At 40.4% G+C, this 18,905-nt stretch overlaps 1 protein-coding gene across 5 annotated transcripts in view; it reads right to left on the reverse strand.

Annotated features, from left to right (window-relative positions):
- FAT3 (FAT atypical cadherin 3) overlaps window positions 1-18,905 on the reverse strand; it is a 333,029-nt gene that overhangs the window by 46,208 nt on the left and 267,916 nt on the right. For 4 of the 5 annotated variants that reach the window (XM_083854350.1, XM_083854348.1, XM_083854349.1 and 1 more), the window contains exons 14-18: window positions 7,995-8,384; window positions 5,546-5,760; window positions 4,650-4,787; window positions 1,868-2,011; window positions 1,120-1,317 (exon numbers count right to left, since the gene is read on the reverse strand). In XM_083854350.1, coding sequence (XP_083710476.1) covers window positions 1,120-1,317; window positions 1,868-2,011; window positions 4,650-4,787; window positions 5,546-5,760; window positions 7,995-8,384 — 1,085 coding nt within the window. The remainder of the gene's footprint in view (window positions 1-1,119; window positions 1,318-1,867; window positions 2,012-4,649; window positions 4,788-5,545; window positions 5,761-7,994; window positions 8,385-18,905) is intronic. The other variant, XR_014589261.1, reaches the window with a different exon arrangement.

Genomic DNA, 18,905 nt, shown 5'->3' on the forward strand with positions numbered 1-18,905 from the left:
GTGCATCTCAGACATGGTGGTCTGTCTAATATTTCATTTATATGAAATACATGGATCACTAAAGCTACAGGATGCTGCTCGAATTTAACTCTTATGCCCAGTTTTGGCTACACTAGAACTCTGCCTCGCAAATTACCCTGAAAGCAGGATATTTTACAATTAAGGCACGGTAAGAAAGAAAGGTGATGATTTTTTATTTCTCTACAAGGCTAAAAGACAGGTTTCAAGGCTATTAAATGGAAAACTTTGATTTGAACTGTTAATTAGCATCAGAGCTTATATTTTGTGAATTGTAACCAACAATTGCATCTAAGGATGCAACTGCTGTGAACAGCATTAAATGTGCTTGTAGACAGGCAGTGTTCAGACATCAACCCCAGCAAAGCAAATGGAGGAAGCAAAAATTTCAGATGCAGCTTATGGGACCATGACTCATTTCAGTGAAGAGGTTCATTCCCTAGACTTGTCTATTTACTGAACCCTAATACATCTTCTCTGGCAGACCTGAGAAATGTGGACAAATTACTTTTGGATTTACAGGTTTTGGCAATCAAAATTACCCTGGTTACAAAACTTCTCAACAATTATTCTAAAGCTAAGTTTGAGCTGGACTTCTATTGCATGTCTTATTTTGACATTCTTTAAAAGCTAAGTTGACCTTGGAAATGTGATTTCACGAATTCTTGGAAGGCTTCCAAAACTTTATGATTAAATTTATGACTTAAAAGCAGAAATTATTTTCATTCCTAGAGCAGTATTTCACAGTCACTTGTTCTGGGGTGCATTTATATGTATATAATGCATTTTTTTTATAATTTTCCTTCCTGAGCTACAGAAAAAAATGATGAAAATCTTAAACCATAACGGTTGCTGCTCAGAAAATTCATTTCATGCCGAGGAAATTGGAAAGGTGGCTGGCTACCTATTTATATTTATATTTATATGAAACCAGGTTTAAGAACATCAAAGAAAATATTCTGCATTGTGCATTTGCAAACTGGAATGTGTGGTATTAACTCGTAGAATACAGTCCATTAAAACCAAGCCATACAGGCAAAGTACAGGTTACCTACCACTAAGAGATTTTGTTTCAGTGTAGATGTAAGAATCACGCCTTACCTGCACACAGAGCACATATTCAGTTGAGACCATGTGCTTGAAGATGACTGCAGACCTCAAAACGCCATGAGGGTCCAGAGTAAACTCCTCCTCTTCATTGCCAGTGAGGATGGTGAAGGTAAAAGGGGGGCCATTGTGAAAAGAGTCTTTGTCTGTCACTACCAGCTGCAAAATGCTTGTGCCCACTGGTTTATTTTCCTTTACACATATACACAGTGTATAAAGAAAAGGATTAAAATGATACATATTGCAATCATAAAATACCACATTTTTCTATTGAGAATATTCAACAGAATGCTCTTTGCCCATGCTGGCATTTCACAAGCTGCATTTTGCTGACACTGCTTACGCCCCGTGGACCAGTGGCAGAGATGAAGGTACCCACCACACCTCCAGGGCCTGCCGGGCTCTCTCTGATAATCTGTCTGATCAGGACTGACTAAAAGTCAAGACTCACACTCAGAGCAAGCTGTAAAGAAGTGTGAACTTATCCCAGAGCAGACATTTTGAGGTTGGAGTACCCGGTGCAGCAGGGATGAATGTTAAAATATGTGACAGATGCTGTGGTTAAGGAGCCTCAGCAAACAGAAATGTACCAAGACTTAAGAAAGATTTGTTTATACTTTCCTTTAGATAAGATCACTTGATACATGTTTTGCAGATAGATCATCAAAAGGTACTTTACTGAAACCAAATGCCCGTGCATTTTAAAAGTCAGAGAAGTTTTTGAAGTGCAGGATAAACTTACTTGAATTACAGCTGTGTAGTTAGCTGGAGTAAACACAGGGCTGTTATCGTTCACATCAGAAATGTCCACATTGACCGTCACGGATGAAGACAAAGGAGGGGTACCACTGTCTCTTGCCTGGACAACCAGTGAATAACCAGATATCTACAAAAAGGTGAAAACATTAAATCATTGTTAAAGTGGTCCTAAATTTTAACCCAGGTTCTTTACGTTCAATACACTACCTTCTGTATTCTAAGGAAAGCTGTTTGGCCTCATTACCTTCCTGCTCTTAGTATAACATTATCCTGTTTATCACCACATTGTGCCCCAACTTCTGCTTTATAAGGCTACCGATAAACATAACAGCTTCATTGTATTAAAATAACTGTATCAGATAAAACATTCCTGAAACAAAGGGGCAGACAGAAAATAAATGACAGATAATATGAGCTCAGCTATTAGTCCTGTAAGCTTACATTTTCATCTCTCCTAGGTGTCAGTTGGGATAAGTGACCTGATTCTATTTATCTTACAGTTGGTTTCCAAGATATTATATAAATTGCTTATTAGAGCCAGCGTCAGTTTGACACATACTGTTTCTAACATGGTGATGGAGGGCCAAGAAAAAGTTCACAGGCAGTTGGCTTAAACACACTGGAAAACATTTGGGAGTACGAGGGACAACAGTCTCTGTAGCAACAGAATATTATCCATCATTCTGCAGAAGATAAGTGGGTTTGAGTCTGCTTGTTTGCAACAGACCAAAACAACTCAGTGCAGTGCAGGCAGTTCAGTGCATCATCCATGGGCCCTCTACACACATATGTGCCCGCGTGTAAGGTGTGAGCATATGTGACAACTTGCAAAAGCTCTGTCTATGCACAGTTTATGGATGACAGTTGGATTTTCCAAACTGCATCCTTATGTTGGCTTTCTTAGGTCTTACAACTGTTTTTTACTGTATATTGCTCCTTGCTCTGCAGGGAAAGCTTGCTGACATGTCTGCCCCTGAATCCTCCCACAGGGGAGCAGGAGAGGGGCGAAACATGCCAGATACAACACTCCGCTCCACCCTCTCAGTGCAGGGCTGGAAATGGGAAAAGCATGGACCTGCACAGGGGAGCAAGAGAATGGTAAAGGGGCTTTTTGGGGAGGGGATCCAAATACATTTGAAAAATAACAGCTTTTTTTTTGTGGTGGGGAGAAGCTCAGAACGAGCACACAAAATAAGGGGACTGTTCTGGGATGTGGGACCAATACAAAGTAAAAGGGAACATATTTTTGGGGGACTGTATGGAGGAGATAGACTACAATTTGGTGGGGGCAAAGTGACACAGAGGGAAGAGGAATCCTGAACTATGAGAAGTCAAGAAACTTGGGGAAGAGAATTAAACTTTTTTTTTTTTTTTTAACTGTAATTTCCACTGCTAGCTAAAGACAGAGTTTTGTAGAATCTTTCCCTATTTTTTTCTGTGTTTGCTTTCTTTTCAATGTATCCCAGAAAGGTACATGGCAAAACTCATGGTCTCTGCGTGATTACAGCTCTGGAAATAAGCCTTCTTAAACCACTGAAACCTGGGAGTCAGCACTGCCTTTGGGGATCTACAGCAGATGGGGCATCATATATAATTCTTCCCAAAGGGGTCAGAAACACCTGTGTCTAGGAAATGTGCCAAGGAAGCAAAGAAAAAAGACAGTATCACAGCTTATTTTAACTGAGGGAAACTTTGGAAAATGCAGACCTAAAACAGCTGGCATTGCACATGCACATGATTGTAAGGGGGTGTGTGTCTGAATGCAGCTGCACATGAGTGCACTTCAGAAACTAAGAAAAGTCATATTAAGAAACTCAGCCTGGGCTTTTATTACAGCCAACTTGTAACATGCACAGCCATTGTTACTCTCCTGTTGTAGACAGTCAGTGGTAAAGCCATTCTACCACCACACACGAACAATTTAATCCTGCCTTTGTGATAATACAGAAAGGTGTTTTTGCCACTGTTTTAAGAAGCAGATCTGCTTCCAGTAAACAGCTTCTCCAGCTGAGCCCATATTCTGAAGGTAGCAACCTGCATCTCCAGTTTTGTGGGTGCATTGCTGGGAGGCAGGAGGCACGGATTTTCTTATGTGCAAGATTTCTGAAGCCATGTAGCACTCTCCTGCCCTGCTAGTAGCAGGGCACTAGGCAACTAGGCAACTGCATTTGTTTGTTTTTTTTCCAAAAGTTGCTAATTGCTAGCTATGGCAAAATGGTGATAAATAATCCTGAATGAATAATGGAGTGAGCAAACAAAGCAGCAGAATCCATTTAATGAAGCACTCTTTCACTTTTGGTACAGCCTGGCCACTTCATAACATCCCCTCCCCAGTGACATGTTTTGCAGAGCGCTAATTAATGGCTGAGGTCTCAGCTCAGTGCTCAGTGCCACAATCTGGAGCATTTTGTAACCACTCTGTTGCACACACAGCTGCATGTGTGTGCTTGCACGCACAGGGGAGAGGAGACAGCTCATTAACACAGCAGCAGCTCCTGCTGGCACCACGGGAGAAATCCAGTCCTGCTTCTCTCCCCTGATGTGACCCCAGCTGCTGTGTGGGTGCAGGGGAGCAGTTGTGTAGATAGACTAGGGACAGGGCTGGCATGGAAAGAAGTGGGAAAACATTAGAAAGACCTCTTGGAGCACCTTAGGCTGATTGCTGCAGAGTATAAAAGAAACTCCTTCATCATAAGCTAGCAGCACAGTTGAGATTGATGCACATCTGTAAGTCATTGTAAGTTAAGAAGTCCCACATGTCTTACCCTTTCTCTATCCAATTTCTTTTTAACCTTCACGAGTCCCAAAACAGGATCAACTGAAAATTCATTGTCTTGATCCCCATTCACTATGGAAAAATGAATCTGACCATTGGGAGGACTGTCCAGATCTTCTGCTATCAACTTTTTTTGAGAGAAGAATAAAAAAATTAGCAAAACAAATATTAAGTGATCTGTATTAATTGCTCAACACTCCAAAAAGTAAACGTTACATTCCTTTATACAAATTATACCTGAACTGCACACCTCTACAGCATGAATCCAATAAGTTTTTGTTAGGAGGCTTCACTTGGGCCTTTTCAAAATCCTAGTCTGAAAACATACAGAATATTTTTATCTTAATATTCCATACAACACACTCTTTCTGGATCCACAAATTGCAAGATGAGAATATAGTGGGGCTTGGGGATGGCACACTGCATACCAGACTATACAAATATTATGTATTTGGAGCTCTGAGCAAGCTGGTGCACTGAAAGGTTTCCATGCTCACAGCAGGGGCGTTGGAAATAGATGATCTTTAAGATCTCATCCAACCCTATGACTCTATGATTGCATTCCACTGAGAAGTTGAATTCTGCCTTTCTATTAAAATCTGCTTCTTTCTAGCTGACTCATGAAAAGCAAAACCTTATATATACCATTGCTCTTTAACAGCATAACAGGTTAAACAGCATAGGGTTAAAGAGAAAAGGTTAATACCACTACTACTTTATTTTGGGGAGACACCGACAGCCACTCAGAGAGCAGTAGCTGACACAGAGTATCAGCCAGAAAACAATTTGGGGGCTTCACGACATAGCAATTATCATTACTAAGCAGTGCAGTATTTTATTTTTAGGGGCAGAGGGCTTCACAGCACCTGAATGCCACCCACTCACCATGACCACGGAGTCGCCGACGGCGGCGTCCTCGCTGATGACGGCGCTGTAGACGGCCTGGCTGAAGGTGGGCGCGTTGTCGTTGACGTCCGTCACGTTCACGTTCACCGTCGTCACTGCGCTCAGCGCCGGAGTTCCCCCATCCTTTGCTTCCACTACTAAGTAGAAGTCCTTGCACGATTCAAAATCCAAAGCTTCAAAAATGGAAATCACTCCTTTGAAGCAAAGGAGGGAATGTCAACAGCCGGCAAGAAATAAATAATGCCACAGAGTAAGGGATTTGACTGTAGTAAACAGTACAGCATGCTATTTATCACCATGGCACACATACAACACTAACTGTAAGACTGCCCAATCCAATAAAAATGTTTATTCAGGTTTCTACCGCTGTAGTTTGAATAAAGAATGATGTCAATTGCACTTGGGTTGCCTCCGCAGAAAGGACCTTTACAAGGCATGAGGCAATGAATGGTTCCTCATGAAAATAGCTTTCATTATGTGAGTATCATAGATGAAGAAGTGGAGGCCATATCCACCCATTTACCATCTCATTCACAGAGCCTTTGGGAGAACTGGATGCCGACTCTGGAAATAAGCCCTGACAAGTCAACAGAAATTCACTCCCACACAATTAACTTCTCATGAATTAAATACAAATGAATAGGATAAGAATACCTCTGAGAAATCAGTTGTCTATCATTTAAGTGATTAAACAGAGACTTCCCCAGTCAACTAGGTTTATAAATTTTGTGTTACTTCACCACACAACCAAAATTACGATTCTCTGTAACTTGATTCACTCCATGCACCCAGATTCCCTCTAGGACAGGAATGATCTGATTTCTGGTGTTCTTATAAACCTCCAACAGTATCAGTTTTCTAACCTTCTTAGGAAATGTATTTCAAGACTTAACAATCACTACAGCTAGGAATTTCTTCCTATCATTTAACCAAAGTAATCCAAATTTAATTTAAGCCCATTCACAATTTATTTTCTTATGACTGGGCATGGAGTACAGTTTATTCCCCTCTTCTTCACAGGTACTTTCTACAGGCATGCAAACTCTTTTGTCCTCTCTTTTCTAGCTTAAACAGCCTTAACTCCTTCAGACTTTCCTGGTAAGTCACATTTTGCAGACCTCAGATCATTCCTCTTAATCTTGTCTGGGCTCTCTCCAAACAAATTCCACCTTTCAGCATGACTTGCTGAAAGCAGGAGCCCTGGAGAGAAGCTTCCAAGTGGCTAGCAGAGAGTTCCCACTGATAAATGGTGTGAAGGACATTATTTTTCAAGCTCTGATCAGGCATGCTACATCCCCACTCTGCTGTCTAGAAACTCTAAACGGATAATAATGGAGCTGTCACACATTAATGAATAATATATAGTTTTAGTTTTGGGGGGTTTTTTTCTGTGTGATTAAGCTTCATTATGGGTTTTTATTGATTTATTTCCTTGGCTTCATTGTCAGATGTGAAGTTAAGTATCATTGCCTAGGCGTATTTATGTTTAGATTTTGCTAGCACTAATCAACATGATGAAGACGACAGACAGCACACAGTTATGTTAAGTCGCTCACAGGAGAGGCAGCAGTCTCTGCAGAGTGGAGAACCATTTTTGCACACAATTATAGAAATGACATAAGGCATCATTTTGAGATTTATCTTGTTACTAGCTATTACAGTTGCACCCAAAGTGTTATCTTCAGCTTTTAAAGTCAAGACTGCTTTGCTCTCAGACTGTGGTGGCAGATTCATACTGTTCATACAGAATGCCATGAGAAGAAGGAGATACACTACAGGAAGCACAGAAGAAATAGCTTGAAGTTGATGGAATAAAAACTCAGTGAGGATAAAGAATATATCCCACTAAGGAAATTCTAAGAAAATGAGCCAATTACACCAAATATGCTAACTTTTCTTGGTATTTCTTATAGAGAAGTAGTGGCATACTTCTAAAATTTGTAACGTACAACCAAAAAGGCCTCAACCCAAGCCATGGCTGAAGTCAAAAAGAAAAATCAGAACAACCTAAGTTAGGGAAGCTGCATAAAGCTACATAAATGGCAATCAGATATTAGGACTGAATTGGTCCTGGTAGCTTTCTAAAGGGTAGACAGTTGAGGCTGTACTCAGCTGGTAGGCAAGTAAACATTGCAAGTGTCCAGAAATGTTCTGCACAGTTTGGCTAATAGGTTGTCACATCTATATTGGCCTGAACAGACTTACTAATGGAGAAAAGTATTCTCCACTTGAGCTGGAGCAGCCAACTGTGACCGTAATTGACATCACTCTCCAACCTAAAATTGCTTTTAACTGTGTAGTTAATTACACAATGACAAGCTGTGAGTCTCTGGCCTTGGAAATCTTTTGGTCCAAGAGCTTTCCCCAAAGCATTCATGTTTTTCTGATGTTTTAATTTAGCATTGCAAGTAAGAGCCACTTTACAAACCTGTTTTTGAGTTAATCTTGAATTTCCCTTTCTCATTCCCTGATCTGATGAGATAGGCAATCTCAGCATTTGTACCAATGTCTTGGCTTGTAGCAAAAACAGAAAGGACCTCAGTGCCAGGTGAGGTGTCCTCAGGTACTGTAACAAGATAATCTCTCCTTTCAAACACGGGAGGGTTGTCATTAATGTCCAGCACTGTAATGGTAACGGTGGCAAACGAGGATAAGGTCAGCACAATGCTTTGATCTGAGGCCTTTACAGTAATGTTATAGGAGGACTGAAGCTCTCTATCAAGTGGATGCTCCAAAATGATGATTCCTGATGACCGGTCAACTGAGAAGTAACCATCTGCAGAGTCTGATAGGGAATACGTGACTTTTCTGTTCACGCCTGAAAGAGAAGCAAATGGGAAAATGAAAATGAGAAATAAAGGAAAAAAAAAATCTCTCCCCATCTAAAAGAAACTCTAAGCAAACTCTGCTATCACACAGAGCATTTCCAGTGGGGACACAGGTAGGAGTGCCTGTGGGTACAATATTGCTAAAAGTTTGGGAGATCAGGACATGCTCTTCTCACATGGCAAATCCCTGTGGATAAGTTAAGTTCCTTTCCTCATCATGATACTTTTTTTAAAAGATTACTTTGCAAAACTGCTGTGTATTGAAAGCAGAATCCAGATATGGTCCTTGCCCAGAACAGCTTATAATTGAATTAGATGAGACAAGCAGAATGCTGGAATTGGAAATGTCTCAGAGCACATCTTGAAGGAATAGAAATGTACATAAGGGGAAAATAAACCCATAGAAATACATCAGGTGGCACAGAATGTACTTGCTACCAGTGCTGCCTTGATTCCACTGTTTAGCATAAAAATATTATCATAAGATGATACCTGTTAAACAAAAGCTGCGTCAAAAAACTTCTGCCAGAATATAATATTTTAAAGAGAAAAGTCCCTCTGTTCCCCAGCCTAAGAGCGAAAACTGAGTTGTACAAAAGATATCCTGCGTTTTTAAAATCCTGCCCATATTTCCCAATACAAAGCACCTATCCACCTGGCTGCTGAATATGCAGATCTATGCTAAGGTTGTTGTCAGTAATAAGCCCTGAGGGGATGGTACTGACTTAGTTTCTGCAGTACAGTGGGATAGCCATTTCAAATCTAATTAAAAGTGAACACAGATATAAGCTAATTCAACTCCCTTGATGCTAGTTGATTTTGTGATTTCGTCCTGGGTGCTTCAATAAAAGATTATAACTAAAACACGAAGATCCACTAAAATGGAGAGTCTATGTTTTTAACATCTCTCACTTGAGCACTTGCTGCTGTTTTTGTTGGAGAACACACTTTACAAGCCTGACATTTATCAGATGAACAAGAGCTACCAATCCCTTCTAGGCATATTTTGTTAATTTAAAATTTGTGACAGTATTATTCTGCTTTCCAGCAGCATAGCATTGTAGAAATGTCTGATCAAAAGAAGCACAAATCACAGTTGTTTTCTGCTTGATGTAGCAGGAGTTGAGCATCCACACAAGGGGGAGCTGGGAGACTCTTTGTTCAATCACACACACATAAAAGCTAGGGCAACTACAAAGTCCCAGACCCTACTTGAAGGGCATTAGGAATTACTATTTGGCTCTTCAGAGAATAGAGTTTTTATGCAGTGCTTGATATACCAAAGTATATTTAAAAGGTTCAAATGTCTTTAAAATATGGAACAAATTAAATGGCAATACTGCAGTGAACCAGGCTGTTAGGTTTTTTGTGTTGATTTGTTTTGGGTTTTTAATCACAGCAGAGCCTCTCTATTCACCATCACAAATATGAAAAACAAAATGTCCCACCTTCAGCAAAACAGCAAGGCAATTAAGGAAGTGACTCCTGTCCTACAGATGAGGAACTGAGCTCAGCTCACAAATTCACAGTAGATTCCTTCATGTTAAAACATGTGGGCTTTGAATACCCTACAGCTGCTGGAGAGCACACTCACCCCTTTCCTTAGTCTCTTGATACATACATCCAAATACTACGCCAGCTGACAGTGAACCAAACTGACAAACATTAAAAAGGAGTAAAGCCCTCTAGAAAGTGGAAGATTTTCAAAGTGTGAATGGTTGGAGTTATCTATGTTTCTGGCTGGGGTGAATCTCCTTCAGCTAGACATCCTCCAAGAACTTCCACTTACAAAGAAAGGACAGACCTGACTATAACTCTTACAGTTAGTAATAGAGTTAGTAATAACAGCTGATTCTCAGGGATGCTGGAAAATGGAATGTTTTTTTCTCTTTGATTCAGAGCATGCTGCTGAACACCCAACCTACACGTGAGTTTTAACTGTAAAACTATTTAGGATTCTGCACTGGTTGCTCTTGGTGCCTGCCACTTTCTATACTGTATCAAACACTCCTCTGAGCCAGGGGCCCTAACACACACCTTCCACACATCCGTGACTGCAGGAAAGCCTTAGTCTGGTTTGCACTTACTTCCCAGAAGTGATGTCCATAAATTAAAAAAATACTATTAATGTTTTTTGTAAACAATTACTGGCATTCCTACAATGGAGACAGATCAGATACAGATTATGGTGCTCTGGTTGCTCACTCTAATATATGGGATTTTTAGGCAGAAATGGAGACAGTAAAATCTTGAAGGTAAGTGCTTTTATTTTTCCTTCCTGGAAAAAGAGAGAAGAATACAGAAGTTCCAGAGACATAGGTTATCTTGTACCAGTCTGGTATGATGAAGGGAACAGTCTTATATTTTTCCACAGGACATGGAAGAAAAGCTCTTACAGGTGAAAGTGCCATTTTATGCAAGGAGGAACAGAAGATTATGTCAGAAGGCCTCAATGGGGATACAGATACTAAACCTTGGTGACTTTTGCCCCAAATGCCAAAAGGAGAGGGAAAAAAAGAGACACAGAGAGGGAGATCTTAGCTGTGTCCTGACCCTCTCATAGAGTGTTTTGAGGGGTGGAATTTAATACTTGCTTCTTAGGGGTAAAATCAATGAAAAGCTGTGGTAGAAACAACACTTTGAAGAAAGTGTTATGTTACATCAATAGATGTTTCTACAAAGCTTTCTGACTCAAGGTTGGAAGAGAAAGGGGCATGAGGCAAAGGTGAAGCAGGAAGCTATTTGTACTGAAATTCAAAATGCTTTAGTCTAGGGGCTACCCTCTCCTGAGACAGGTGTCCACCAGTGTGTTACAATGGCATCCCTGCCACAGAAGTGGTGCTGGATTCTGCTATGACTAAAAAGGAGATGCATTCTGTGCAAAGGAAAACAACTGCTTCAATGCCATGGTTCCTGCACTGGTAAAGAGAGCAATCCTCCCACACTGCCTGCCTACAGCTGTTGGGGGGATTAATGTTTGCAAACTGTTTGGTGTGAACTCACTCACTCAAACTTCTCAGATTTCTAAGGTGCCAATCATGAACATGAGCTATTTGAACACGGAAAGCCTTTGCAGGAATCACTATTACAATGAGAAAATTGCAGTACTTTTTTTTTTAAAGTAAAGAAATAAGGTAGCACATTTTATATTTAGACTTGTATTAGCATATGATACAACATTGCCCTTTGCCAAATCTCTGGTGTGAAGAGCTTGTAAAACATACAACTGCCTAGTACCTCAAATGCCATTCTTCAAATTGGCTTTCATCCTTGGTTTCTTCTGTACTAAAACAAAGAGGAACACACTAAATGTCGCATCATGACAACTACTACGTCATTACTACTTTAAATAGTATCAGGAATATAAAACTTCACTTCCCAATTCAGTGCTATTAATATCCTCCTTGTATAAAGCATAGGATCACAGAATCATTCAGGTTGGAAAGGACATTTGAGATCAGCAATTAGCCCAACACTGTCGAGGCCACCACTCAACCACATCCCTGAGTGTCACATCTATGCATCTTTTAAATACTTCCCAAGGTTGTAACTCAACTACTTCCTCAGGCAGCTTGTTCCAGTGCTTGACAATGGTTTCAGAGAAGAAATTTTTCCTTCTCCCCAATCTAAACCTCCTGTGGCTTAACTTGCTGTCATTTCCTATTCTCCTACTGCTTGTTACTTGGGAAGAGTCTGACCCTAAACTCACTACAACATTCTTTTAAGTTGCTTTAGAGAGAGAGAAGGTCCCCCCTAAGCCTCACTTTCTCCAGACTAAACACCCCCAGCTCCCTCAGCTGCTCCTTACAGGCCTTGTGCTCCAGACCCTTCCTCACCTCTGGATATGCTCCAGCCCCTCAATGTCTTTCTTGTAGTGAGTGTAGTCAGGATTTGAGGTGCAACTCAACTGAAAATGGTGGAATTAAAACAAATTTCTATCCAGATTGACACCAATTAAAAGGCTGAGCATTAACCCAAGGCAAATCCCCACACAGCAGTAAGTTTCTGCAGTGGGCAATACCTTTATGCATCACACATAAAGTAAAAGTTACACATATTAAAAGCCATACGTAGTTTTTCTCCTGTTTTCATCTCTCACCCTGAACTCATTATTTAATGTATTTCCCCAAATACAGCTAGACCATTCATTTTTGTTTATGTCTGAAAAATGATGATTAACTTTTGTCATCTGCTCATTTTCATCTTGAAAACCTATTGAAAGAAAGTATTAAAAATAAACAAACAAGATGTATACCAGAAGGCAAGCTGAATTTTTTTTTTTCAGTTTAGCAGTGGTTTGCAAACATACAAAACAAGCTATCTGATTATTGTGCTTCCTCTTGCCTCTTTTATGGTGTGATGATTAACACTGGTGTGTACCTATGACCTTCCCTGACTACCCAAATGTTAACCACAAGGCCAATTACTAGAAGATAAAAGTCCAGAACTTTGTTAACAGCAAACAAGACAAAAGATGAATTCTGAACCAGATTTTATAGTACTCTACTCCATCATTTTGAGATGAAAGAGAAATCTTGCCTGAAGTACCTTGTTGAACTGTAGAAGAATATATAGTCCCATAGGGAAAATATTTCAAGCGATTTTTACAACTTAAGCAGAAAACCTGGCTGAGTTCAAACCATAACACTGCTACCAAGTTAGACTTTCACTCTTTTTCTCTTTTCTGCAGGGAAAAAAAATAGCCCTAACCCCAAAGATCTTTATTCACATCGCTGCTCCAATGGAGTCAGGGTACCATGGGATGAGGGCAGGGCAGAGCTGAAGATAATCAGCCCCTTACTGAAGGGAAATAATTGACAGGAATAGGAGATATAAACTGTCAGCAGTATGGGACAACCCATGAGTGTTTTTTCCAATTTAGCTGGGGCAGGTGTTATCTTTTTTGGTGGGAAGTCGAGATCTGCATAGTTGGCTCACCCTCCATCTCTTTCCTACTAGGGATTTACATATTCCTGGGTACTGGCTTCCACCAGTTGGTATATATACTTGTTTTCTCCAGTGCTCCTGAGTCAATTTTTCTGAAGTCGTGATTTTGGAGATACTTGATTTAGGATTACACATTGCAGCTGGCAACACTGGGAAACATAACTGGAAGCAGTGGAATGCACACAGAGAGAGAGATAAAAACATAGATACATATATATAGGCATGAATAGAACCATTCAGATGGAAAAAGACCTCTAAAATCTTTAAGTCCAACTGTTAAACCAGCTCCAAACTATGTCCTCAAGCAGCACATCCATGCACATTTTAAACACTTCCAGAGGTAGTAATTACACCCTGGATAGCCTATTCCAATGCCTGTGAAGAATTTTTTTCCTAATATCCTATCTAAATCTTTCCTGGCACAACTTGAGGCAATTCCCTCTTGTTCTTTCATGTGCTACCTGGAAGATGAGACCAACCCCCACCTCACTACAAGCTCCTTTTAGGTAGCTACTAAGAGCAAGAAGGTTGCCTCTCAGTCTCCTTTTCTCCAGGTTGAACAACCCCAGTGCCCTCAGCCTCTCTTCATCAGACATGTGCTCAAATAGTTTGTATACTACATTTCATATATATGTGTATGTATATATATATAGAGAGAGACACTATTCATATACACATATGTTTAAGTGACCCAGTTTAAAGACAGGGTTTATTCCCCCAATATAATCCAAGACATACAACTCTCCTTTGTCTAGTTCTTTGCCTCTATGCTGTTAAAAATGTCTTGGAAATCTCAAAAATTAAAGAAACTGCTAGAAATGAGAAAGTGTAAAGAGAGCTGGAATCTTGAGAGGTCATCTAATTTATCCCTGCACAAAGACAGGATGGACGCAATTTATCCCCAAAGAGAGGCCTATCCTTTGATCAGGAACTTGCATAACCTCCTTGGATAACACATCCCAGTGCCTCACTTTTCTTACAACTAAGATCTTCTGACTTTTTGCTGAGATTGACTAAATTAATAAAAGACAAGGGGCAAAAAAAGAACAAGGGTCAACTTCCTTCCTCAGAGCTACTGATCAGATAGCTGAAGACTGTTATATTTTATCATCTCAACTCTTTTCCCTGGAAGACCCTCTTGACTGTTTCAATATTTCCTGACTTTTCTACCAGACTTGTGATCTCTTTTGTCAATTTCCTATATCTTCTTGAAAGAGGTAGCCCACATCTTGTTGGAAGTTCTGTACCCAAAACAACACAGCCTTTCAGGTCAGGATTTGCCACCATGAAATAAACAGAAAGAACTACTTTTTTTTTCAGCATTACTCTAGTTTACTCACCTCATTAAAGTATCTGCCTTTTCACACCAGTATGAAAGTGAAAACACCTTCAGCCTGTGGGTCACAGTAATACAGCTGTGTCTCAGCAGTTCTGCTGCCCAGACAGCCACCACCCAGACAATACCATTGCACTTGGTTTTCTTGTCTAAACACGAGATGTCACATTTATTTTGATGCCTCGCATTGGGTTTTTTCCATACCACTTTTCCAACTGCTGAATAACACAACTGCGGCTTCGACACTATCCAGGGTAACTTGCAGCACTACTCTGCTTTCTGACATTTAGCAATACAGCCCTTATGTCTACTTATATATTCAGGAATCAAAATAGCAATGCTGCATCCAGTATCTTTCTTAACCTACCCCTCCAGAGTAATGGTTACTACGAACTCCTCTGAGAGCAGTTTGGTGCAGACCATGTTTCCCTGGTTTACACATGAAAACATGGTGCAGTGCAATGCCATAAAACTCACTAAACCTAAGCCATAACACCCATAATATTTATTTCAATATGGACTCCTCACATGTTGCAGAAGGAAATGAGATTGCTTTGATGACTTCCAGTTCCTGAACACAGATTATGTTTTAGTCATCCTGATACATACATCTCATTATTTTAATGCAAGGAGGGTTACTGCATTCCCCTGATTACCCCTGAAGCTTTAAAAATATGGCCCTCTGAGGGATTCAACTGGGTCATGCTGAATGTTTTGGTAGAGGTTTTCAAAATCCCAGAATACCTTGTTTATTTACCTCCTAACAGTAAGGCAAGTCCAAACTCCTAAGAGACTATTATTTTTTCATTTGGCAATTTTTCAGGGGTTCAGTGTGCTTTATCTCTGCATTCCTATTAGTGCTTCTGCTTTCACTAGGAAGGTAAAATCTAGGTTTTCTCCTGAACAGCTGAGTGAATTTGGACCTGCAAGTGTCTGCAGGATTGGCCAGACAACTGGGGAATGTGAGGCATTGCCCTTCCACTCTCCTTATGCAAGACCGGACAGAAGTCTAATGGTAAGGACACCTTTCCAGGAAGGAGGAGTACAAGGGTACATCATTATGGACTATTAATATTCATTGAATAAGCTCTGAGGAACAGAGCCCAGAACCAAAACAGTCACCAGGCTATAGAGCAAAACTCACTCATGCCTTTTGTTTTGGGTTCTGTGGTTTTTTTGGTTGGTTTTTTTTTTGGCTGGTTGGTTTGTTGTTTGTGGGGTTTTTGTTTGTTTTGTTTTGGTTTTGTTTTGTTTTGCTTAGGGTTTTTTTTGGGCTTTTTATTTGTTTTGTCTTGTCTTTTGGTTGATTGGTTGGTTGGCTGGCTTTTTCTTCCACGGCTGATTCCTGAATTCCTTCTGAAAACAGCCTTCAGTGACAGTGGACAGTAGCCTCCCTACTTCAACTACACCTCTTACTTATGCAAGGCTGTTTCGGATTGCTAGAGTAAAAGGAATTAATAATTCATGTCTCTTTCATTTCCTGCATTAGAGCACAACCCAGGTACTATTTTAAAAGTCTGTGAGGCAACGATGTGGGTGAAGATATAGGAAGCACCATGTATATTTTAAAGAGAATGAGTCATCCTCTGTAAAGTATCTTGTAATATTTATTTTACAAAACCTCAGACAATACTCAGAAATGCCATCTAGCTGGCCTCATTGCCAAAGTTAACTACCTATTAGCTGTTGAGTTTTAGTAAATCTTCTGTCCTATTATCTCTGTTATTCTTTTTCTTCAGGTTTCTTTCCTTGCTTTTGTCTTTTTCAAATCCTGAATGCTCCAGAGGTTTCTAGGTTCATTTTAAGGGACATGCCCAACATTAACAAACACACAAAGCAGAGGTCTGCTGTGCACTGGTGTTGTTAGAAAATGCCAAAATCAGTATCTATTTCAGCATTTCTATTATTTTGTTACTTGCCATTACACATAATTCAGAGAGCTGCTCTCCAATCAAGCTGTGACTGTCTTACACTTTTCACACTCCTTCAATCTCACCTGGCAACACTTTACACTTCCCCTAGCCCAGCTGTGAGGCAGCTGTGACTGCAACAGGCTCAGTTGCCCTAACTTCTTTAAGAGCAAATCCCACTGCTGATGAGGCTGAAGTCCGTTTTCTAGTCCCACACATGTGTCCTGGAAAGTGGTGACCCATTGAACAGCCTGAGCGATTTGTTTCAATGCTGGGCTCACCAGCATCCTGATGCTACTTTCTAAAAATCAGTGATAAACCTCAGAGAATCTGTATATACCTTGGTTGCTATTTCTGACAGATATTTTATTTTTATTGTTTTAGTAATTTCTCCTTTTTTTTTTTATTGACATAAAGAGAGGACAAGAAGAAAAATAAGATAAAATATGCTTGCTTCCCCATCCTCTTGGAGGAAGGTACACACTAAACAGGACTGGCTGAAACCTGAAGGAGAAGTCATATTACCATTCTTCCCTAGTAAAGAAATTTATTATTTCCCGTGCAGGTGCCTTGCAAGTACACATGGTAAGGGTTTGGGTTCAGGCTTTTTTTGACAAAGCAAGTCTTTATTGAAACATCAGAATCAGTGAGGTCAAACCTTGCAGGAAAAATATAATTTTTTGACACAGATTTGTTTGAAATCCAGCATAAAATTTTCCATCAGAACCTGAAAGAAAATGGCACTCCTTCCCCCAGTTTCCCTATCAGTTCTTGTTGGAGAAGTTTATGTTTAGGAAGCAGATGTCTTCTACTAAGAAGGTCAAACAATTTCCCCCAGAAAGGCTGAGTCTGTTCTGCTGCAGCTCTTCCACTTTGTGTGAAAAGATGAATAATTAGCTCCCACACCAAGAATCAGACTGATTAGAGACTTGATTGATTTAAAGTCTCCAGATTAAACACAAATGCACTAATCAACTGACAACAGAATCCTTCTCATAAATCCTAGTCTAAATAATATTTAACTCTATAAAACTGCTTAAAGAACACAATCAAATTCAACCACAATTAACCCATATAACCTGACTCTATAAACATGTCTGTGAGAGGGTGTCAATTTTATTCTGGCTTCCTGAATTATGCTTTCAACACCCATGTTTTCTCTCACATCCACCAAAGTACCAAAGCTTCAAATACTAGGAGCAAAGAATGGAAATCCAGACTCATCATTCAAATCTATTAACCCCAGAACTAGCTGGATTTTTTTTTTTCAGAACTGGTGAATAAACCTTAAACCATTCTGCTCGTGAAGCTGCCAGCCCTGCAGAAGCTGAGACACATCTGAAACTCTGGGCAACCTGTGCACAGAAGTGAGAAAATGTTTTGAATACAGTAGCACACAGCTGCTTGTTTTTCTAGGTGGCATTACTGAATGCAATTAAATCTGCTGTCAGATATGGGAGGGTATTTCCTGAAACTACACTTTTTCTTCATGTACAACAGATCACGGGGAGGATGTTACACTTTGATCTGTATCCACAATGCAGGTCTCTGGTTATTCCCAGAGGACCTCCAGAGTGTTCATGCTGCAGAGTACTCAATCCTTGGAGGACAGCACTCTCTGTCCTTGAAGGTAGCCAAAAGCCATCTGGATTGAGTCCTAGACAACCTAGATGTCCCTGCTTGAGTAGGGTGGTTTGACAAGATGCCTGCTGTTCAAGGAAGAAGCAGATCAGTCTCACCAGTGACTCTGAGAAGCTCCCAGATTTGCCTTCCCAAACAAAAACACAGATACCAGGTGGCTCCTAGCAGCATGCAAGTTATGACATCTCCCGTGTGATGTGCTGGCACGGGCCTTGGGCTGGGGAAGGGCTGCTGAGGTGAGGGGCAGCTGAGCACAGCACAGGGCAGTCTGCACACTGCATGAACACTGCAATCAAATAAAGGCCATTCCTGCCAGTTTTTTACCTACATGTCTGTGTTTTCCTGCACATTGGCTGCATGCAATACAAGGTGCTGGCTCAAAGATGGCTCACTCCATCTGTACTGGCTGGTTGTGCAGGGAACGCTTTAAACATCAGCTAATGGAGAGAGAAGCTGGAAGGCAGCAGTGACAGGCAAGACAGAGCTGCCTGACAAGGCTATTCCCATTTGGAGGAAAATTAGTATCTCATATCCATCATAAACCCAGGGAAAAAAAATCAATTGGTCAGTGAAATCACAAAAGTGACTACAGATCTGGATGGCTGATGCCCCAGTGATGATCAAGACGACTGCAGAAGGCTGGATAATGCAGTGTTCATTTTTAGTGCAGTAAGTGC

Source organism: Zosterops lateralis (assembly GCF_965231275.1).
Source record: "Zosterops lateralis genome assembly, chromosome: 2".
Taxonomy (NCBI): domain Eukaryota; kingdom Metazoa; phylum Chordata; class Aves; order Passeriformes; family Zosteropidae; genus Zosterops; species Zosterops lateralis.